General features: G+C 45.5%; 1 protein-coding gene across 2 annotated transcripts in view; it reads right to left on the reverse strand.

Moving 5' to 3' along the window:
• Positions 1 to 23,558, reverse strand: part of SLC9A7 (solute carrier family 9 member A7) — a 134,999-nt gene that overhangs the window by 57,795 nt on the left and 53,646 nt on the right. For both annotated transcript variants that reach the window (XM_045473006.1, XM_045473007.1), the window contains exons 2-5: positions 12,548 to 12,747; positions 10,838 to 10,915; positions 7,167 to 7,243; positions 3,983 to 4,095 (exon numbers count right to left, since the gene is read on the reverse strand). In XM_045473006.1, the coding sequence (XP_045328962.1) occupies positions 3,983 to 4,095; positions 7,167 to 7,243; positions 10,838 to 10,915; positions 12,548 to 12,747 (468 nt within the window). The remainder of the gene's footprint in view (positions 1 to 3,982; positions 4,096 to 7,166; positions 7,244 to 10,837; positions 10,916 to 12,547; positions 12,748 to 23,558) is intronic.

Consider the following 23,558-nt stretch of genomic DNA (forward strand, 5'->3'; position numbering starts at 1 on the left):
CGAACCCCGCAGTGCCCCTTCTGAGCAAGCCTGTGCACGGCCAAGAGGAAGGAGCACTGTGGGTATGGACCACCAGAAGATGACGGGGCGGGGGTGACATACTGAGTGAGTGGCCTCTCAAGGCGGGGAGTACACAGACTGCTCCCCTGTACAGTGGGACCCCCGAAATCAGGGACAGCAGGATCACAACAGCTGTTTCTAACCGGGCACGGACTAAGGAATGACGAGTAGTTGACCGAAGGCCTCTGGTACGGGTATCTAAAAAGTAGCGGGGGTAAAATAAAAGAGCAGACAGAGGAAGAAGGGAAAATCAAGAACCGGGATTTGTTCCTTCGACTAACTTGGCCTGAACACTTCACGTGTGTACCAAAGGGCACTTAGCACTTGCGAACCCTCAGTACACAATGGTGAGTAGCGTTAAGTACAAAATAGGCTCGACTCAAAAGCCGTGGGCGCAAGTCACTGGAGGAGGTAGGGGAGTGTGTGTAGGCAGGTGGCAGATGGGACCTGAGCCTCAAAAGACAAGCAAGAGACTGACTGAGCAGCCCGGGTGATGCGACTAGAAAATTACTGGCGCCACCGATCACCGATTTGGAAACCTGTGTCGACATTTCAGAAAGATTTCCATTAAAAAGCAGTTAAAGTTAATGCCCTAGGGGCGCCTGGGTGGCTCAGTCGGTTAAGCGTCCAACTTCGGCTCAGGTCATGATCTTGCGGTCTGTGCGTTTGAGCCCCGTGTCAGGCTCTGTGCTGACCGCTCAGAGCCTGGAGCTTGTTTCAGATTCTGTGTCTCCCTCTCTCTCTGACCCTCCCCCGTTCATGCTCTGTCTCTCCCTGTCTCAAAAATAAATAAACGTTAAAAAGAATTAAAAAAAAAAAAAGTTAATGTCCTAATGCTTAGTACGTTTAAAATTCCAATTTTCTAGAACTTCCATTGATATAAAACCCTTACTAGGCCAATCTTCATAGGCCGCATAGCAACAGTGCATCATGGTAATGCCTTCCATTATTGTCTACCCCAACTTGGATACATTAAAGTGAGGTAAACAATTAGGAAGAGAATCTGGGAAAAAAAAAAAAAGCCTTCCCATCCAATTAAAGGAAGTAACACTAATAGGTCGGAAAACGATATCCGTGATCTTTGTATTATACTAACCTCCTTTTTACTTATTGGTGATACTAGTGTGAGAACTTAGTGATAAAGTTACAGATGAGTATAGTTAGTAATACACTTTCAGAGAGACTAACCACCTTTCTTAGACTTCCGCAGAATCGATTTCTCAATAGACACACATTGGGAGACAATCATAGACATTGTAGTATGAAAAATAACAGAGCTACTTTTTGGAGTGCTCCTTAGAAACATGACTGAATCAGTGATAACCTATTGTTTATTAAAAAAAAAAAAAAAACAAAAACATAGGGGCGCCTGGGTGGCTCAGTCGGTTAAGCAGCCGACTTCGGCTCAGGTCATGATCTCGCGGTCCGTGAGTTCGAGCCCCGCATCAGGCTCTGTGCTGACAGCTCAGAGCCTGGAGCCTGTTTCAGATTCTGTGTTTCCCTCTCTCTCTGACCCTCCCCTGTTCATGCTCTGTGTCTCTCTGTCTCAAAAATAAATAAACGTTAAAAAAAAAATCAAATAAATAAATAAATAAATAAATAAATAAATAAATAAAACATAGAGGGGGGCACCTGGCTGGCTTGGTCGGTAGAGCACGCAACTTTTGATCTCAGGGTCATGAGTTCGAGTCCCATGTTGGGTGTAGAGATGGCTACAAAAAGAAATAAGCTTAAAAACAAAACAAAACAAAACAAAACAGAACTGGGATAGCGGAACCAAAAGGAGAGACCATTTTTTTTAAAAATGGGGAAAACAAAGAAATTTCTGCCTGAGCCAGATGTGGATAGAGACCAACGTGATTAGCAGATGCTATGGTCAGTGCTTTATACCTGTTAGTTCATTTACTATTCGCAACAGCCCTGGGAAATAGATATCATTACTCCTACTTCATGAATGCAGCAACTGACATAGAGCAGAGAAAGTGTGCCCAGGCCACCCTAGTCAGTGACTGGCAGGGCTGGAGCTCAAACTTACCCCTGTAACTCCAAACCCCGCGCTCTTTCTCAAAAACCAGGGTGCTTCAACCAGCCAAGCCTTCGATATCAATTTGCTTAGTGCTTTTAATAAGTTATGGGGCTAAGAGAGGTCAATGGTTTTTGGAACAGTGATGTTTTTCAGACCCATACGACTGTCTAGGGCCGTGCCATCCAATATGGTAGCCACTGGGCACAGGTAGCTATTTAAGTTGCTTAACATGAAATAAAATTTTAAAATCGGTTCTTCAGTTGCATTACCCCATATTTTAAGTGCTCAATAGCCACACGTGGCTACTGGCTACCATACTGGACTGGGCACAGAACACAGAACATTTCCACCATCACACTGACCTAGGGGACTCCCCCGAGAGGTGGTGCAGTTGTGTGGTGGGGAGAATCTTAGTATCTTTAAAATCACTGCTGTCCAGAAGGTTAGCGGGCCTTTCCACCACCACTCTTGGGCCTCCGCCATGTCTCTGCAAATTCTTCACCTACGATGTACTCTCGGTGGTTGACGTTATAGGAAGGAATAGCTGTGACTACTTTATGCGAACTGATTTAATTGTAGGTTCCACCTTTGAGAGGAGAGGGTTTCTGTTTGTTTTTGAGCTGCGGAGGAAGGGGGGCATATAATAATTCCACTTTTAAGAACTGGCTCAACTAACGCTTGAAAAATACAAGGTAAGAGATTTATTAATAGGAACCAGGTCACGGAGCAAAGGAGTTTACAAATAACATTACATTCACTCCAGTGGTACCAGAGTACATTTCCACTACAAAAAGGGCTTATTTATTTTTAATTTTATTTTAGAGAGAGAGAGTGCCAGTGGGGGAGAGGGGCAGAGAGAGAGAGAGAGAGAGAGAGAGAGAGAGAGAATCCTAAGCGGGACCGACGCTCAGCACAGAGCCTAACATGACCCTGAGCCGAAATCAAGAGTCGGACCCTCAACTGACTGAGCCACCCAGGCGCCCCAAGAAAAGGCCTTATTTAAATGAAATGATGTATTTCCGGGGCGCCTGGGTGGCTCAGTCAGTTGAGGGTCCGACTTCGGCTCAGGTCATGATCTCACGGTTCGTGAGTTCGAGCCCTGCGTCGGGCTCTGTGCTGACAGCTCAGAGCCTGGAGCCTGCTTCGGATTCTGTATCTCCTCTCTCTCTGGCCCTCCCCTGCTTGTGTGTTCTCTCTCTCTCTGTCTCTCAAAAATAAATAAATAAACATTAAAAAAAAAAAAAAAGAAATGATGTATTTCCTAAATGAGGCCAAAGGCAAGGCTCGGAGGAAGAAGACAGTCTTGGTGCGGCAATTATGACCAAATTAGACATTCTGAAATGAAAGACAAAAGGGAAAGAAATATTATTCGGCTTTGACACCTGCGACAACAGAAATGAACCTTGAAGACGTTACGCTGAGTGAAATAAGCCCGGAACAAGAAGACAAGCGCTGTACGATTCCACTTCTCTAACATATCTACGGTAGTCGAAGTCACAGGGACAGAAAGCAGGATGGTCGGTTACCAGGGACTGGAGGCAGGTGCAAACGGGGGGAGTCACTGTTTAACGGGTACAGAGTTCCAGCGGTGCAAAATGACAGCCGGGAACCTGCTTGGGATGCTCTCTCTCTGCCCCGTCCCCTACTCCCACGTACCCAACCTCGTAACAAATAAACTTTAAAAAATTAAAAAAAAAAAAAGAAATAAAAGGGAAACGCACACCCTTCTTACAAAAGCCATCTACCTCTGTTAGACCACTTCCGGTCTCTTCCTCCACCATTCGGCGCTACTTCTATTTAGTCTCTGTACCGCAACCAGAGTTAATGATCGCTCTGTACGTTTTAAGATGTAACTACTGGAATATCGGGATGACGAAGCCAATATGTGCAAAATACCTGGGTCAGTGGCAGAGATGATGGCTCCGAAAAAGAGACAGTCTGTGTAGTAAAACTTATCCGAGAGCTGCCCCACGACCTTCATGAGCTTCACTACACCGTACATGAGATTCCTGTAAGAAGGGAAGGTAAACTGCGTCAGAAGAGGAAACGAGACCCCGCCTGGGTAGCCTAGCCGACACGCGAACCGAGCAGCACCGGAATACCGTAGTTTGAGAGTGATCTGTGAAAACATCGGGCAGCTGTTGTGGTTGGACACTCTCACCAGGAACACGTGCGGATAAGGCTTTGGCACCAACAAATGGTTTGCAGTTAACGTCGTGGCGCTGACACATCTGAATGCCTACTCGATTTCTCAGAGTTGTGCTTACTCACAGCTATAAAGTGTGGGCCTCGGTTAGCAACAACCTTAAGGCATCTTAAGCAGCTGGGTAATGGAGAAGAAAGGAAGAGGAAGAACGCTGCATCGTGGGTGAACGAAACTCACAGGGTTCTAAGACAGTGTGTGTAACGCTGTGGAAATGAGTGCACGGGGTGAAGCTGGAGAGAGAGAAAAACCGGGTGGGCTCGGCTGGGACGGGTTTCCAAATTCTCTAAATGTGGTAGTGAAATACCAGTGCACCCATCGACACATGTGGCCTCTCCTTCTCTGCATGGCTTGGGCAGGCCAGCCACGGCTCTTCTTGTACTGTGCAGGATGCGCCATGGCCCGAGACAGGCCACCAAGTTAAACATTTCAACTTGGCTACAGCACACTTCCTACAGGAGAGCTCACAAAATGGGAGGAGTGAGGAGTGTTCAAAGGCCTAGTACATGTTACTAAGGGTGTGTGTGTGTGTGTGTGTGTGTGTGTGTGTGTGTGTGTATGTGTGTGTGTGTGGTGATGGCAGCTGCAGGGGTTAGGGGAGTAAAAATAACCACAGAATAGACTCATTGTACGCTACAGCTAACGCTCTCATCATGATACTCTTGCTGGTAAGGGCCACGTCGTGGCTCCTCTCCTTTGCACCCCAGGCGCCCAGAACGATACTGTTCAATTTTAATTCCCAGTAACTCTGTGATACACGTTGGATTTGCCTTGTGTTGCTCGTCAATTACCTTTCAAACATTTCCTGAGAACCACACGTGCCTCTCCCTTTCCTTCTCCCCCACAATTAAGACTCGGGCGCTAGGCTTCTCTCTGGCGGCCTTTTCCCATCTGGCCACCCATGCCAGTCATCTAAGCTGTCACTCTTCCATGGCTCGTCTCTCTCAAAAAGGACAAAGCCCGAGCCCCTTCTCTTCTGGCCACATGGAAGGCCCTGGCCTTTTATCTCCAGCTTTCCGGCTAAGTTTTTAAAAATTAACAAAGGTCCACACTTTCTTCAGATTTTCTTAGCTTTTACCTAACATCCCTTTTCTGTTCCAGGATCCCAGCCAGGATACCACACGACACTGAGCCCTCACGTCTCTTTAGTCTCCTCCTGGCTGTGACAATCTCTCAGACCTCGTGTGGTTTTTGATGACCTTGGCAGTTTTGAGGAGCACTGGTCAGGCGCTCTGTAGAATGTCCCTCAGCTGGGACGCGTTGGACTTTTTTCTCATGACTACACTGAGGTAATGTGTTTGGCGGGGGGCGGGGGGTAAAGTGCCACTGTCATCACAAACATCAAGGGGGCAGAGTATCAGTGCGATTTACCACTACTGCCTGCAAACCCCCCTCCCTGTACTCCGTGGAAGGAAGGAAATCACTGCGAACAGCCTGCAAACAGAGCAGGAGGGGAGGTACATTCCTTCACCTGCGGGGTGGGGGCGGGGATCGACATACCTTATCTGGAACTCTTCTGCACAGGAGATCCGTCACCTCTCCCCCATTTATTTATTCTCCCAATCATTTATTTATTTTTTTATTTTATTTAAATGTTTAATGTTTATTTATTCTTGAGAGAGACAGAGCATGAGCAGGGGAAGGGCAGAGAGAGAGAGGGAGACACAGAATCCGAAGCAGGGTCCAGGCTCCGAGGTGTCAGCACAGAGGCCGACGCGGGGCTTGAACCCACAAGCCGCGAGATCACGACCTGAGCCGAAGTCGGACGCCCAACCGACTGAGCCACCCAGGCGCCCCTCGCCCAATCAGTAGTGTCTACATCGGTAGACACTCAGAGGTTTGCTTCATGGTTTGGGACCAGTACGATGTTATTTTGTTGTTCTTTGGCCATTGGCCTTGGGGGAACTTTCAGGTTGGCTCTGTGTCTCTTTGACATGCTCTAAGTTCTTCCATGTGTCTGTTTGTTTTCTGGGCGCTTTCTTGCTTTTTTGGCACTGTGCTATGCCCTGTTCTTATCTCGTGTATTTGCTGGCCTAGCCCTAGAATCTGCGATTTCTGCAAGGCGTCCTGCTTCTTTTTATTGGAGAATGTCATCAGGAATCAAGATTGGGGGACTAGGTGTAATTTTATTTCATTTTAATTAAGCCTAGTCTTAATTTAAATAGCTACGTGTCATAAACATCAAAACATCATCATAAACATCAAAATCCTGGGCTCTTGGGGCGCCTGGGTGGCGCAGTCGGTTAAGCGTCCGACTTCAGCCAGGTTACGATCTCGCGGTCCGTGAGTTCGAGCCCCGCGTCGGGCTCTGGGCTGATGGCTCGGAGCCTGGAGCCTGTTTCCGATTCTGTGTCTCCCTCTCTCTCTGCCCCTCCCCCGTTCGTGCTCTGTCTCTCTCTGTCCCAAAAATAAATAAACATTGAAAAAAAAAATTAAAAAAAAAAAAAATCCTGGGCTCTGCTGGTGTTCAGGGGCTGGGGTGGGGGTCAGGGGACACGGGGAGATGTTGCTCAAAGGGAACAAACTTCCGGTTAGATGATTAACAAGTTTGGGGATCTAACGTACAACATGGTGATTATAGCTAATAATACTGTATTGCATACTTGAATTTTGCTAAGAGAGTGGGTCTCAAATGTTCTCATCACAAGAAAGAAATGGTAACGATGTGACAGGCTGAAGGTGGTAGCTAATACTATGGTGGTAATGACTGTGCAATTTCTAAATGTATCAAATCAACGCACTGTCCACTTGAAGCTCCCAGGATGGAATGTGTCAAGTGTATTTCCGTACAGCTGGGGAAAACACCAACTCTGTGGACCCATGTGGATCTCATCTCTTTGGGAATGTTAATTTGGTTAATGACAAAGAGTAACTTACCCAATAATGAAGCAGGAAACGGCAGTCCCCAAGAAAGCATAAGCCAGAATAGACCCGAGATTTCTGAAAAAGTGTCTCTACAGAAAACAAAAGGCAGGAATCACATTGTGATTTTTGATACTGAGCATGAGAAACACAGTAAAAGTCTCTTGAAAGTGAGACTTTACTTACTGCCTCCATTATAACAAGTAAGAAGTGAAATTACTCCTGAATAAAGCTGTTTAGCTATAAACATTGTGGTTTTAAAATATCCCTTGTCCCACTAATCACTGAGGAAACAAGCAAGGGCTTGGTAAATTTCAGACAAAAGTCCCCTGATTATATTAAAGTACACGGAGAGAGAGAAAGTGTATGTGAGAGAGTGAGTGAGTGAGTGTAAGTAGACCAATCATTTTCATAGATTTAGCCCAATGTATTTACTGGTAACTTCTGGTTGTGGTGTACCTTAGATCATTACAGATATAAGTTTCAAACTGATAAAGTATGAAAGTGCTGTCTAAAGAGCTTTCTGCTTAATTCAGTATCAGAAAACAGTGTCCTCAGTATCCGCCTCATGGCATCGGAAATATCTCCTGATATTCTTCTGGATTTATCTTTGCAGCCTGGGAAAGAGGGCCAATAAAAACAGAAGTGGAGAACTGAAACATAGGTAACTCCGTTTAATCTGGGCCCATTGGTAAGTTTATATATATATGTGTATAAGTTTATATGCTTATACCAATGTAAGATCTAGCAATTATTCAGAAATAGATGGCAAAATTGCAATGCTCTCAATGCTTCTGTACATTCAATGGTTACCTACACACACACACACACACACACACACACACACACACACACACACGGCTTTAATTCTTATAAGTTATTATGCCCATGGGACATTCTGATGTGGAAAGTCCCTGTCCTTGGGGTTCTTAGGACCCTGAGCCATGGTTCTTACTCGTCAAGGCATAAGCTGCTCTCATCGGACAATGAGAACTATTTAACATAACCAGACGAACCATAAACCCCCAAACACCCTAATTTAATAGGGGCCAGGAAGACTTCATCTAAGAATTTTAAAAGGCAGGAGAGTCCCAGTGTACCAGCTGAGCGACATCAGGGAAAGACAGGGCTTGGGAAGAACTCAGCATGATCAAAGCAGCCACCACGAAGTGCCCAGTGCTTGGCCCTCTCTGAAGCTGTGAAGAAGGTGTCAAGGAAGGCCTAGGGCCCCTAAGCCACCTGCTCAGAAGAGAATCCTCCAAGGGCTTGCCACACCAGCAGTCACCAAATGGGGGTGCTGCCTGTATATATTATGCACACATTATGTCTGCCTCTTAAATCAGTCACTGTCTCCAGTCTTTTTTTTTTTTTTTTTTTTTTTTTTTGCTTTCTTCTGGGTAACCATCCCTAGGGTTACTTTGAATATGTTAAGTAAATTCATATCCGTGATTATTTGCCCAAACAAAACATTAGGAATATAAATCTGCCACCCCAAACACCCCCACGACATATCCTAAAATCTCTCACACACACACACGCACATACACACACACACACACAACTACCCGTCTCTGTTCGTATTTGCTGATATGAATTGGCATACCTTGAAAAGAAAGGTATGCCAGGCCACTTATTTGTGTCTCATTACACCCAGTACTTAATTATGTGCCTCACAGCTTCCAAAGTGCTTTCACATACAGTGTAGATGCAAGACGTCAAAGGGCTCCAGAACCACATCCTCGTAGGGAAGAAAGCGCAGAATCCTCTGTCTTTCACCCTGTTCTCATTTGGCCAGTCATGTGTGGCTCCCCATGGCCGGGACCGAATCAAAGCTGATTCCAATGATCGTTTGTTCAGGTTAGGGGGGAAAAAAAAGGCCCACGTCCCCCTGACAACTATATGTGCATAGGTCAAAGGGTCTGAATATCTGTCTCCGTAGCTACCTTTAAGTGGTGAGTTATTACATTTAATTGATAACAGGTTTGATCACAGGTGGCAAAACCAGACAAAAACCAGCTATTTCAGTGCCTTTATAAGGACTATCTAAAAAGGAAAGTGACTGAATGAACAGCGGACAGCCTGAAAGACTGCCATCTTAAAAACTTAGGCTCAGGTGGTTGACTGTTGCTTTCGGCTCAGGTCGTGATCTCACAGTTCATGAGTTCGAGCACCGCGTCGGGCTCTGCGCTGCCGGCTCGGAGCCTGGAGCCTGCTTCGGATTCTGTGTCTCCCTCTCTCTCTCTCTGCCCCTCCCCCGCTCGTGCTCTGTCTCTCTCTCTCTCTCAAAAATAAACGTTTAAAACATGTTTGAAAAATAAAATAAAATTAAAAAAATAAAAACAACTTACATTGGTAACTGGCAAAGCCTGTTATTTGTTCTCCTTCTGAGGAAATAAGTCTGATACAGGGAAGGCTCTGCAGAACCCAAAGTGTTTTTCAGCCATTAGAGCAGCTCTTACAACCAGTGATTTGGTTCCATTGATTGATTGATTGATTGATTGATTGAGAGAGACAGACACAGACAGAGTGTGCAAGTGGGGGAGGGACAAAGAGAGAGGAACAGACACAATCTGCCATGGGGCTCGAACTCAGGAACCATGAGATCACGACCTGAGCCGAAATCACAAATTGGGCGCTTCACTGCTTAACTCACTGAGCCATCCAGGTGCCATACCTTATGTAACTGTAGTACAATATCAAAACCAGGAAACTGGGGGCGCCTGGGTGGTTCAGTCAGTTAAGCATCCGATTTTGGCTCAGCTCATGATCTCGTGGTTCGTGGGTTCGAGCCCCGCGTCTGGCTCTGTGCTGACAGCTCGGAGCCTGGAGCCTGCTGTGGATTTTGTGTCTCCCCCTCTCTCTCTGCCCCTCCCTTGCTCAGGCTCTGTCTCTGTCTCTCTCTCAAAAACAAATAAACGTTAAAAAAATCGTTCTATGTCATTTTATCACGTGTAGACTTGCGTATCCATTGCTGTATCAGGATACAGAACTTTTCCATCACCACAAAGATCTCTCTCAGGCTGCCCTTTTATAGTCACACTCCCTACCTCTGCCATCCCTAGCCCGAGGCAGCCACTAATTTTTCCCCGTCCCTATACTTTTGTCATTTCTAGAATGCTATTACATGAAATCATACAGTCCGTGATCTTTTGAGGTTGGATTTTTTTTCCCACTCACCATAATGCCTGTGAGATCCATCCAAATTATTGCGTGTATCAATAGCTTGTTCTATTTTATTGCTGAATAGTATTCCATGGTATGGGTGTTTGATTAACCGTTCACGTATTGCAAGATATTTTGGTTGTTTCCAGTTCAGGGCTGTTACAAATAAAATTGCTACGGAGAACTGTGCACAGGTTTTTGTGCGAACGTAAGTTTTCATCTCTCTGGGATAAACCCTCGGGAATTAAATGGCTGGGTCGTATGGTGATTGCAACTTTGGTTTTATAGGAAACTGAAACTGTTTTCCTGAGAGGCTACACCATTTTATATTCCTACCGGCAATGTGGGAGCACTCCAGATTTTAAAAGAGAAACCAATCACTGATGATGAGACAAATATAGTCTCTGAGTGGGTGCAGAACACAGTGATAAGCAATCTGGGAGAAGGGAAAAACTAGAAAATTATGTAGGTACATGAACGCAGAGACTCCCATGCTTTAAGAAATACTGGCAAAAATCTCTTACCTTCTTTAAACTGTAGCCGGCATGGAAAATAATCGGAGGCAGGAGAATGTTGAAAAAGACCTCTGGATCAAACGTTACCTGAAAGTTTAAAAAGAAAAAAAGTCAATTTCCAGTTTAGTACCAGTTGGTGCTATAATATTTGCTTAATATTTTAAGCCACTGACTAAAGTTTCAATGTTTAAAGCAAATAAGACAGATGTGAAAAATCATGGACTCATCACAACAGAGAAGCCACTCCTGCTCTTGGTGTGTTGTTTAATACATATTAAGAAACAACAGGTTGGGGCACCTGGGTGGCTCAGTCGGTTAAACGTCAGACTTTGGCTCAGGTCATGATCACACAGTTCGTGGGTTCGAGCCCCTGCGTCGGGCTCTGTGCTGACGGCTCAGAGCCTGGAGCCTGCTTTAGATTCTGTGTCTCCTTCTCTCTCTCTGCCCCTCTGCCACTCGTGCTCTGTCTCTCTCTCCCTCAAAAATAAATAATCATTTAAAAAATTAAAAAAAAAAAACAGTTCAGTGCGATCTGAGATTTCCCAGAAAGCTTCGGGCCAATGGTTTGGGGTTTTTTTTGGCCAATGTTTTTATTTTTTATTTATTTTTTTTTAATTTTTTTTTTCAACGTTTATTTATTTTGGGGACAGAGAGAGACAGAGCATGAATGGGGGAGGGGCAGAGAGAGAGGGAGACACAGAATCGGAAACAGGCTCCAGGCTCTGAGCCATCAGCCCAGAGCCCGACGCGGGGCTCGAACTCACGGACCGCGAGATCGTGACCTGGCTGAAGTCGGATGCCCAACCGACTGCGTCACCCAGGCGCCCCTTGGCCAATGTTTTTAAACAAGAAATAAAAAGCTTGATTTTTATCAAACCTTTATTCAAGGTTCCACTGCAATAGAAGATGCTGTCAGGGTTCTTTATTAATTTTCTGGATCCTCCCACAGATTCATTTATAGACATAATTCTACTGAATTTAAGTCTCTTTTGAGGACCAGCCTTTTGTGAGACTTGATGTTGCCTGGATCAAAGTCTACAATGACACTAGAGGCTTTCTGAACATCAACATAAAAATTCAACAGCTCTAGGGCGACTGAAATTACCTTCTAGGCTTGATATGGGGAAATCACCCTGAAACTATTATAAAAGAGCAAAATCTTATCACATCTAGAGAAGAATGAAGCAGTCTATAAACCTCCCAAACTTCAAGAATTTGTTCATGTTGGCAGATGGATGGGCTCTTACTGAAATTAACCTTAAAGCTTCACTTTAATTATTAAAAGCCAAGTTAGCATGTCTCTTTAGAAACTGGAAATGTTAAGCAGCCTAATTAAAACTGCAATGCTTCTGGGCACCTGGGTGGCTCAGATGGTGAAGCATCCCACTTCGGCTCGGGTCATGATCTCGCGGTTCGGGGGTTCGAGCCCCACGTCGGGCTCTGTGCTGACAGCTCGGGAGCCTGGAGCCTCCTTCGGATTCTGTGTCTCCCTCTCTCTCTGCCCCTCCCCTGCTCTCACTCTGTCTCTTTCTCTCTCCAAAATAAAATAATCATTAAAAAAAAAAAAAAAAAAAAAAAAGCTTCCTAAGCCAAACTGAGAGCCAGGAATGTTACCAATGCTCCAGGAGTCTGAAAGGATTTCTCTCGCCAAGGTCGACATGGAGTCGGAAAGTCAAACACCCCTGGCAGGGCAGCAGTGGCTGAGCGTCCCCAGCTCACCTTCCTCAATATGTCATTCTGCTCTACGCTGTTGATCTTGCCAGGGCCGATTTCTCCTTTCAGGGTGTATTCGAAGAACTTCCCACTGACGTTCACTAATAAGGTGCTGAAGGCCCTGTCTTCCTGAGTACAGCTCACTGACTTGTCATGACCACCGGTGGCGGGGGTGCCATACCTCAGGATCACGCCCACGATGAGCCCTGCAACAGAGTGGGAGAAAAAACAAAAAACCACATCAGGCCTGGGGAAAGACAGACAGAGAGCAGGGAAAGAGCGACACGGTCGACCGGCAACAACGAAGAAGCCCAGGAGTCATCTCGGAGCCCAGGGACAAGGTGTATATTTAAGAGCGGCGGCGTAGTCCTTCCGAAGGGTTAACATCCTCTCGTACAAGTCCCTCGGCCACTGGGAGGATGAGGTAGGACAGTACCTTCCCTGGTTATTACGGCGCCGAGTAATTTTCACGAGTGATCACATCTCACTCCTCGGGCTTTTGGCGGAGGAACATGCAATGATAAGGAGCGCAGTGTTTTTCTGCCAAGGACAGCACAAAGCACAGCCTCTGAGCTCTGATCTGGTCCGGCAGCCTTCAGGCCAGTCCTGCTGCCGTCTGCCAGCACGGACTGGGCCGCAGGAATTTCTAGCTCTTCCAAATGTAACGTTGCTTAGCCACACACCAGAGGGAAGGGGAAGGGGGTATAAAAAAAAAAAGAATGAAAGAAAAGAAATGCTTTGGTTTAGGTTGCTTCAAGTACTGGGTGGAGGAAGTCATTACGTCCCTTGGGGAGCTGCACAGCACAGTGCAAATGCTTGCAATCATGACTCAAAGGGTGTAGAGCTGGCTTCTTGGACCTGTGGCTCTAATACAGCTCAGATAATTAGCTGCAAGTCTTATTTTTTTTAATGTGTATTTATTTTTGAGAGAGAGAGAGAGACAGAGCGCGAGCAGAGGAGGGGCAGAGAGAGAGGGAGACCCAGAACCCGAAGCAGGCTCTAGGCTCCGAGCTGTCAGCACAGAGCTGGATGAGGGGCTCGAACTCACGAACCGTGAGATCATGACCTGAGCCGAAGTCAGACACTTAACCGACTGAGCCGCCCAGGCGCCCCCTAGCTGCAAGTCTTTAAGTCTCATACCATTCTTAGGAGGGGTTTCCCATTAGGAAAAAACAAAAACAAAAACAAACCCCAGCAAAATCGTGTATAAGCATCTGATTCCACAGTGAAGGAATGTTGTCCCCCTGGTCTTGGACATGTGACATGTGAAGAAAACATAAATCACCACGAGACACTTTCTATGATTCTCTTTTAGGAGGAAACCTTCAGATCTCTCTCCGTATTCCATTCTTTGCTAGCAGTGTTAAAAGACAGAATGGTAAAATGCTCTGCCATCTCATTTTGCCATTAATGGAGAAAGTTCTGTGAGAACAATGTTTACTGTATTCTGTGCATGATGTTCTATAACGTCTCTTATCACCAAGATATAGGAGAACCCACAAGACATTGCTGAAGAATAATATATGAAATCTAGAAAAAACACAGGTCCTTTAGCCAAACTCTGTCTGTACTGCATTATTAATTATTATTATTATTGGGGCACCCGGGTGGCTCAGTCGGTTAAGCGTCTGACTTCGGCTCAGGTCATGATCTCACGGTTTGTGGGTTCGAGCCCCGCGTCGGGCTCTGTGCTGACAGCTCAGAACCTGGAGCCTGCTTTGGACTCTGTCTCTCCCTCTCTCTCTGCCCCTCCCCTGCTCATGCTCTGTCTCTCTCTCGCTCAAAAATAAATAAACATTTATTATTATTTTTTTCCTTCCCCTCCCCATGGCCTTCTGTTAAGTTTCTCAGGATCCACATAAGAGTGAAAACATATGGTCTCTGTCTTTCTCTGTATGGCTTATTTCACTTAGCATCACACTCTCCAGTTCCATCCATGTGGCTACAAAGGGCCATATTTCATTCTTTCTCATTGCTACGTAGTACTCCATTGTGTATATAAACCACAATTTCTTTATCCATTCATCAGTTGATGGACATTTAGGCTTTTTCCATAATTTGGCTACTGTTGAAAGTGCTGCTATAAACAAAGAGGTTAGAGAGGGAGGGAGCCAAAACATAAGAGACTCTTAAAAACTGAGAACTGAGGGTTGATGGGGGGTGGGGGGGGGAGGGTGGGTGATGGGTATTGAGGAGGGCACCTGTTGGGATGAGCACTGGGTGTTGTATGGAAATCAATTTGACAATAAATTTCCTATAAGAAAGAAAGAAAGAAAGAAAGAAAGAAAGAAAGAAAGAAAGAAAGAAAGAAAGAAAATAAACATTTAAAAAAATCTTTAAAAACATGTCAGCTGGTGAAGAAAGAATCCCTGACTTCACAGGCATAGGACTAATATCAGGGAAGAATTTCATTTTAAACTTTTAAAGAAAGCAAACATGGATGAAATTCCTTCGACATTTAACAAGCTTAAAACAAGATGGCGAGGGGCACCTGGATGGCTCAGTCAGTCAAGTGTCTGACTTTATAGCTCATGATCTCATGCTTCACGAGCTCGAGCCCCACTCTGTGTGGACAGCTTGGAGCCTGGAGCCTGCTTCAGATTCTGTGTCTCCCTCTCTCTCTGACCCTCTCCTGTTCCCTCTCTCTCTCTCTCTCTCTCAAAAATAAATAAAACATTTTGGGGCGCCTGGGTGGCGCAGTCGGTTAAGCGTCCGACTTCAGCCAGGTCACGATCTCGCGGTCCGTGAGTTCGAGCCCCGCGTTGGGCTCTGGGCTGATGGCCCAGAGCCTGGAGCCTGTTTCCGATTCTGTGTCTCCCTCTCTCTCTGCCCCTCCCCCGTTCATGCTCTGTCTCTCTCTGTCCCAAAAATAAATAAACGTTGAAAAAAAAAAATTAAAAAAAGAAAAGCTTGCCGAATGCATGAGTTCAAAAAACAGTTTAAAAAAAAATAAAAATAAATAAATAAATAAATAAATAAAACATTTAAAAAACTTTGTAAAGAAAAAATACCAACTTCCTTCACAACTGCCAACTTTTCTAATTTTTAAAAGAAAGACATAACAACAACAACGACGACAACAGCAAAATAACCGCTCTCTACAGTTTATATATATGCCCATCCAAAAACTGGTGGTATGAGGAAGGAATTTAATTATGGACAAAGTGTGGTTCAAAAACCCCATGAGGCCATTAAAGAAGTTGGCCTCCATTAGTCTGGTGCCAGTTCCTGCTTTTGTGATTGAAGTTGTTGGGAAGAGAGTTGAGCAAGTCAACACTCAGCTGTAATTTGAGACAGCCATCCACCTGCTGTGATATTTAGATGTCTCTATTAATAAAAGCCTTTGTTAAGGAGCTGGCGAACAGGTGCATGGATACACTGTTCTCGTCTAATGAGATTTCACTTCCATCCTATGAGCCACTGGGAGTAGATGATTGCCAGTTCTGTCTGGCTACCACTGTGGGCTTGTTTGTGGCACCCTCAGAGTTGTTCTCAGCTTGAAAGCTTCATCTAACATGCTGAGAAGAGAAAGCACTTCATTCCACACCCAGTTACACGGTGTGCGAAGAAAGCGAATACAATCTTGAAACGTTTCCATTTGTAATCACTCTCTATTTCCTGCTCTCCGTCTCAGGCAATTACTGATCTACTTTCCTATCTCTCTAGATTGGACGTTCCATATAAATGGAATCATAGGGGCGCCTGGGTGGCGCAGTCGGTTAGGCGGCCGACTTCGGCTCAGGTCATGATCTCGCGGTCCGTGAGTTCGAGCCCTGCGTCGGGCTCTGTGCTGACAGCTCAGAGCCTGGAGCCCGTTTCAGATTCTGTGTCTCCCTCTCTCTCTGCCCCTCCCCCGTTCATGCTCTGTCTCTCTCTGTCTCAAAAGTAAATAAACGTTAAAAAAAATTAAAAAAAAAAATAAATGGAATCATAAAATAGGGAGCCTTTTGTGTCTGGCTTCTTTCACGGAGCGTCATGTTTTCAAGGTTCACCTGTGTGTAAGGAAGGTCATAGTACTTCCTTAGTTTTGATTGCTGAGTAGCCTTCCATTGTAAGGATATACCATATTTTGCTCATCCATTCACCAGTTGATAAGCATCTGGGTTGTTTCACTTTTCTGCTATTATGAATAATGCTGCTGTGGATATCTGCATACAAGTCTCTGTGGACATAGGTTTTCATGTCTCTAAGGCATTTTGTGACAATCCCTTTCCCCCCGAGCAATGAATGAGAGTTCTAGTTGCTCCCCACCTGGTAAGTCTTGGTAATACACCAGAAAAGCTGTGAATCGCCACACGGCCAGCCTGGGAGTAATACTTCCCTGCCAGAGGATGACTTTGATGAAAGCTCTTTAAGACCCAAGTTCTGTCTTGTCCCGACCAGTATACGAAACACTAAAATAGTGAAAATCAAGCCCGTCAGTCAAGAGTTCGGCCTCCAATCCAATGCCCCTCTTCTTTAGCAGCTGACATTTCTGAGGTTTGATTAAGACCAAGATGGAACACGTTTTTGTGATTCAAAGCCACTATCCGTTATAAGTAGTGTCCCCAAATATGGAATGTCACAGTCAGGAATAAGAAGAAGAAGATTTTAGGCCTTAGATATCTGCTTAACAAAAGCAGACACGGAGAAACCGTTACACTGTCCCATGAAGTTCTTGGAAGAGGTTATTTTTTTTTTAAGTCTATTCATTTATTTTGAGAGAGACCGAGACAGCACGAGTTGGGGAGAGGGAGAAAGAGAGGGAGAGAGAGAATCCCAAGCAGGCTCTGCATTGCCAGCACACAGCCCGACACGGGGCTCGAACCCACGAAACCGCAAGATCATGACCTGAGCAGAAAGTAAGAGACGCGCACCTGACTGAGCCACCCAGGAGCCCCATTTGGAACTGGTTTTTATTGGAAACTAGGCCCAGGGAGGTAGACACGGCTTGATGGCTGAACTTTTTTAAATTTTTTAATTAAAAAAAATTTTTTTTAGTGTTTTTATTTATTTTTGAGACAGAGAGAGACAGAGCATGAGCAGGGGAGGGGCAGAGAGAGAAGGAGACAGAGAATCCGAAGCGGGCTCCAGGCTCTGAGCTGTCAGCACAGAGCCCGACGTGGGGCTTGAACTCACAGACCGCGAGATCGTGACCTGAGCCGAAATCGGACGCTTAACCGATGGAGCCACCCAGGCGCCCCAAGAACTTGATGGCCGAGCTTTTAACTAGAGGAGTCCAATATGGTACCCACATGTAGGCTGAGAGCCTGGAGCCTGCTTCGGATTCTGGGTCTCTCTCTCTCTCTGCCCCTCCCTTGCTCATTCTCTGTCTCTGTCTCTCCCTCAAAAACAAATAAACATTAAAAAATATTTCAATGCTTTTAAAATAAAATTCACAGATAGGTTTGAGCGGAAGATAATGGGAGGTCAGCAAATCCCTGGATTAGGTCTGAGGACCTTTCAAACTACGGTGCTGGCTTTCTGCTTTAGATCAGGTATATGATTTATTGGCTTCTGCTTCATACTCTGACATTTCCCAAAATCAAGGACAGCACCTGTGGGCTAAGTCGTCCCTCAACACATTTTAATTGCTGTGCTGTATATCTCTCCTTCGATTAAACACATCAATCAAATCCACGTCAATTGCCAAGGGACTAGACTACAAAGGTTACCACGGCAGATTATCACACACTTCCCTGACCTGTCTGCCACTCTTTGAAGGCCCAGCCGAGACTTGCAGATGAACATCAACTGCCCTTTGAAATAAATTAATCAATCTTTCCTCTGAGCGTCTGCCTGGAAGTCTCTCCCCCACTCTGTCTTTCCCTAGTCATCCCCCACGGGGTTTACTCCGACTTTTCCTTCAAGTCACAATATAGTCCTCACTTCTTCCAGGCAGGGAAGCCCTTCGTGACACCTCAGGACGGGGCACAGTCCACAACCAGGGCTGTCGTCACAGCATTCGACATGAAAGATGCTCCTTGGAATTGTTCAAGGCACACGTACACAACCGTATGTGGCCGCCCTCTTCATGAAGCATCTCTAGAACATGGTCCCTCTTGCGCTCTGAATGCCTTTTACCTGCGTGTCCCCCAGCCCCGGGACTAATTTTCCCGAGGGCAATGCTCAGTGAGTGCTCACCAGCCATTCCTGCACCTGACCCACCATGGCCACGCAATAAATGACGGCAGACAATGGGGACGTTCGTCAGTAGCCATCTGTTAACCAAGAATTACCTCATGTGAGTTACAGAAAAAGATACTTAGTTCTGAACTCTAAGAAAGCAACTACAATTAGTTTCAACCTCTTACCTGCCATAAAAATCCAAGAACGCCCACACTGATCAGCCTTTAGAATTGGGCCCAAACTAATGACCACAAGTCGAGTACTCTCGTGGGTTAAAAACCTTCCGACGGTCTTATGAGGCATATCATGGAATCCACCTTCCTAGAGGCTCTGAAGTTAAGTAACGTTGCAAATAAACAGATGCACTGATCGTAGTTACCTTAGACAGCCATGAAACTGGGACACACAACAGCAACCACATTTGACGCTCATGTTACCGGAATCACTGAGGAATGGCTGAGTCTTAAACGGAAAGAAATGCAAACATATGGACACACACGAGTGAGGAGGTAGGGTTTTGGATAACACCAGGGAAAAGAAATGAACAAAATAGAGCTTGTACTTACCTACGTTTTAACTGAGGGTGGTATATTTTTGAAAATTAAAGAAAACAAAACCCATTTAAGAATTCACTTGAATTCAAAGGCTAGCAACCAAAAAAAGTTGTCTGCTGTGGAATGAACTGTGTTCTCTCGAACTTCGTATGCTGAAGCCCGAACCCCCCCATGGGACTGTATTTGGAGATAAGGCTTTTAAGGAGGAAATAAAGGTTAAATGAGGTCATAAGCGGGGCTCTGCTCTGACACGACTGGTGGCCTTATAAGAAGAGGGACACCTGCTCCCTCTTCCCGTGCACACGTACACAGAGGAAAGGCCACAGAGGACACAGTGAGAAGGTGGCCGTCTGCAAGCCAGGAAGACAGGCCTCACCAGAACCCAACTGGGCCGGCACCATGATCTTAAGACTTCCAGCCCTCAGAATTGTGGGAAATAAATTTCTCTTGTTTGAGCCACCTAGTCCGTGGTATTTTGTAAACAGCAGCCTGAGCTAATACACTACCTTGCTGAGAAATCCCAGGTGGCTTCTCTAAACTATCAACAATATCCTTTTGGCTAATGCACACCCGACCGCACCACTAGGAAACTTTTCTTTCACAGATGAGAAGTTAGGATCCCACTGCTCTAACACAGGTTCCTTAACCCTTACTCCAGAGATGGTTTTTGTCTGTCTTTCCTTTTCCCATATTGACCTCCCGGCATGAACTCAGACGTTTGTAGAAAGTATTATCCTAGGGCACTAAGAAACTACCATACCTCTGTTCTCCCTCGTCAGAACTGATGGGGCCAGACAAGAGATAAATTTCCATTAATGCTTTTAAAACATCATCTTGGGAAGATGTTGAAATGCGTTGTGTTTAGAAATCTAGTCGTAGGCCAACAATACATAATTTTTTAAAAATGTTTGTTTATTTTGAGAAAGAGAGAGAGAGAGTGAGAGAGAACATGACGAGCAGGGTAGGGGGCAGAGAGAGAGGCAGAGAGGGAATCCCAAGTAGGTTCTGCACTGTCAGGGCTGAGCCCGATGCGGGGCTCAAGCCCACGAACCAGGAGATCCTGAAATCAGGAGTCAGATGCTTCAACAACTGAGCCATCCAGGCACCCCCACAATACACAATTTTTAACTCAGATGATCAATGCAACAATTCTAAAAAAGGAGGACAAAGGTTTAAATTTAAATGGATGAATACATATATTAGTAAGTTAGCTATAATAAGACTATAAAAAACTTTATTAGGAAATATGTCAGATACCCCAAAATATAAGTAGAGTACATATAAGGGGAAAGAGAAATAGAATTAGGTAAGAATACATGGGGGTGTTCAAAGGTACTGGTAATTTTCTGTTTCTTAAGCTGGACAATAAATACAGAGCCATTTATTCTACTTTTTAGCTTATATACACTATTTTGTATACTCAATGCAGTTCACAAGAATTTATCAGGATAAGGGGCACCTGGGTGGCTCAGAGGGTTAAGCATCTGACTCTTGATTTCGGCTCAGGTCGTGATCTCCTGGTTCGTGGGATTGAGCCCCGCGTCGGGCTCTGCACTGACAGTGCGGAGCCTGCTTGGGATTCTCTCTCTCCCAGTCTCTCTGCCTCTCCCTCGTTCATATTCTCTCTCAAGATAAATCAATACACATTTAAAAAAAGGGAACTTATCAGTAAGAATGGTCTACCAGACATCTCTGTGGCTATCACTCAGTTCAATAGCACACTGCCAAGAGATCTAAGCATGCTTTGTATTCTTCCCAGTCAAGACGTGAACTTGCCCCCCACGCCCCCGGAAACTACTACCCTGAACTGGGTGTTCACTATGCTCTTAGAGTTTAATTGAGGCCATACGTTGCCGAATTTTGCATGTCTTTGAATTAATTACGTGTGATGTGAATTATTCGGGGACTGGCTTTTTTCACCCCATAATACGCTTATGAGAGTCATCCACACTGACATCCGGCTCTGGGGCAGGATTCTCACTTCTTGAAATTCTAATTTGGTTCTTTTGCAAATACGCTGGACTTTTTGTTTGTTGACAGAATCTGCACTGAGGGGTGACTATGTTTACGACTGTCACTTCTGCACTCCGTGACTACTGGTCGCTTACTCCAATCGGCTTCACGGGGTGGATAACAACACACTATTGTAAAAGGCTCAAATGCTTCCTGCAAAGGGTACCGGCTAAATAGCGTCCCTTCACGTGGCGGAGTCTGTAACCACTGTATTAAAAAGAATGCAGCAATGCCACATCCGACTGTGGCTCAGGTTCACGATTTCACTGTTGGTGAGTTCAAGCCCTGCGTCGGGTTCCACGCTGCCAGCTCAGAGCCTGGAGCCTGCTTCGGATTCTGTCTCCCTCTCTCGCTCTCTGCCCCTCCCCCGCTCACACTCTGTCTCTCTCCCTCTCTCTCTCAAAAATAAACATTAAAAACTAAAATATATAAATAAATACAAATGACAGCTAAATACTAAAGGGGAGCCAGGCCATTTCCTGCCTCTCTGCTCTTGGCACCTGCTGTCTACGCTGCCCGGTCTGTCTCCCAGTTCCCACCGTGCCCCCCCCCAACACCCCCCCCCCCCCCGGTCTACCTGGTCACTTCCTATTCATCTGCAGGACTAATCTGAAACCACACCAGCTTTGGCACAAAGTTAACCGCTCCTTCCTCCGGGCTGTTAGTGCGTGTCTATTCTCCCCAGGAGACGGCAAACTCCATGGAACCCAGCACAACGTCTGGGACATGGTCATTGTTCAATAAATGTTTGCTGAAAGAATGAAATAACGAAAATCAAAAACTGTGGGGCGCCTGGGTGGCTCAGTCGGTTAAGCGTCCGACTTCGGCTCAGGTCACGATCTCGCGGTCCGTGAGTTCGAGCCCCGCGTCGGGCTCTGTGCTGACGGCTCGGAGCCTGGAGCCTGTTTCAGATTCTGTGTCTCCCTCTCTCTCTGCCCCTCCCCTGTTCATGCTCTGTCTCTCTCTGTCTCAAAAATAAATAAATGTTAAAAAAAATTAAAAAAAAAGAAAAAGAAAGTCAAAGACTGTAATGTGACTACAAATAATGCTAACAGATTACACACATATGGAAGCATCGGTTCCCCAAACTGTGACCATATTGCCCTTTCCCCCCCTGCAACTTACATCTAGGGTTTGGCAGGCAACAAAGTGGCATCTGAAAAAGATTGCTTTTGTATTTGGGGTGCAATTTCTTGAGTCATGAAATTGGTATCTGGGAAATATCCAAAGTCAACAACCAGAGGCGACATTAATGACACATCAAGAAACACGTCACACCATGCACCGGGCAAAATCTTTTATGTGTTTATGAGGGCAGAATAAAATGTAATTACTCGGTAGTTCGAGTTTGACCCAGCTCGAAACTATATCGTATTTAACAGCCTACTTGGTAAAATTATTTTATAACAAAACACACACTGGAAAGGCTATAACAGAAAATCTGGGGGCGCCTGGCTTGCTCAGTTACAGGAGCATGTAACTCCTGATCTCAGGGTCATGAGTTCAAGTCCCATGTTGGGTGTAGAGTTTACCTAAATAAACTTAAAAAAAAAAAAAAAAAGAAAAAGAAAGAAAAGAAAATCTGTTTTTCGTCCTTCTGAGAGCTTGTACCGAACAGGTGTATGCTGTATTCCAGGAGGAGAGGGCTTTGGGCTGGGTGTTAAGCAGGCATGGAGCATTTAGCCTTCTGAGCCCCCCCCACCAACACCACACACACACACACACACACACACACACACACACACACGCCAGCCTGGGAACACATAACTAAGGATAAAGCCAGCCAAAGTGACAACCACCATAAAACAGGCACATAAAGGGGCGCCTAGGTGGCTCAGTCGGTTGAGCATCCGACTTCAGCTCAGGTCATGATCTCATGGTCCATGAGTTTGAGTCCCACGTTGGGCTCTGTGCTGACAGCTCAGAGCCTGGAGCCTGTTTCAGATTCTGTGTCTCCCTCTCTCTCTGCCCCTCCTCCGTCCGCACGCTGTTTCTCTCTCACTCAAAAATGAAATGAACACTAAGAAATCAATCAATCAATAAATCAATGCATGCATGCATGCATGTCAGGGCGGGGCGCCTGGGTGGCTCAGTCGGTTAAGCATCTGACTTTGGCTCAGGTCCTTATCTTGCAGTTCGTGGGTTCGAGCCTCACGTCGGGCTCTGCGTTGACAGCTCAGAGCCTGGAGCCTGCTTCAATTCTCTGTCTCTCTCTCTCTCTCTGCCCCTCCACACTCACGCTCTGTCTCTGTCTCTGTCAAAAATAAAATAAACATTAAAAATTAAAAAAAGAAAACCAGAGGCATAAAAAGGTGACGCGGTAAGGAACAGAATAAATAATT

Source organism: Leopardus geoffroyi, chromosome X, assembly GCF_018350155.1.
Source record: "Leopardus geoffroyi isolate Oge1 chromosome X, O.geoffroyi_Oge1_pat1.0, whole genome shotgun sequence".
NCBI lineage: Eukaryota > Metazoa > Chordata > Mammalia > Carnivora > Felidae > Leopardus > Leopardus geoffroyi.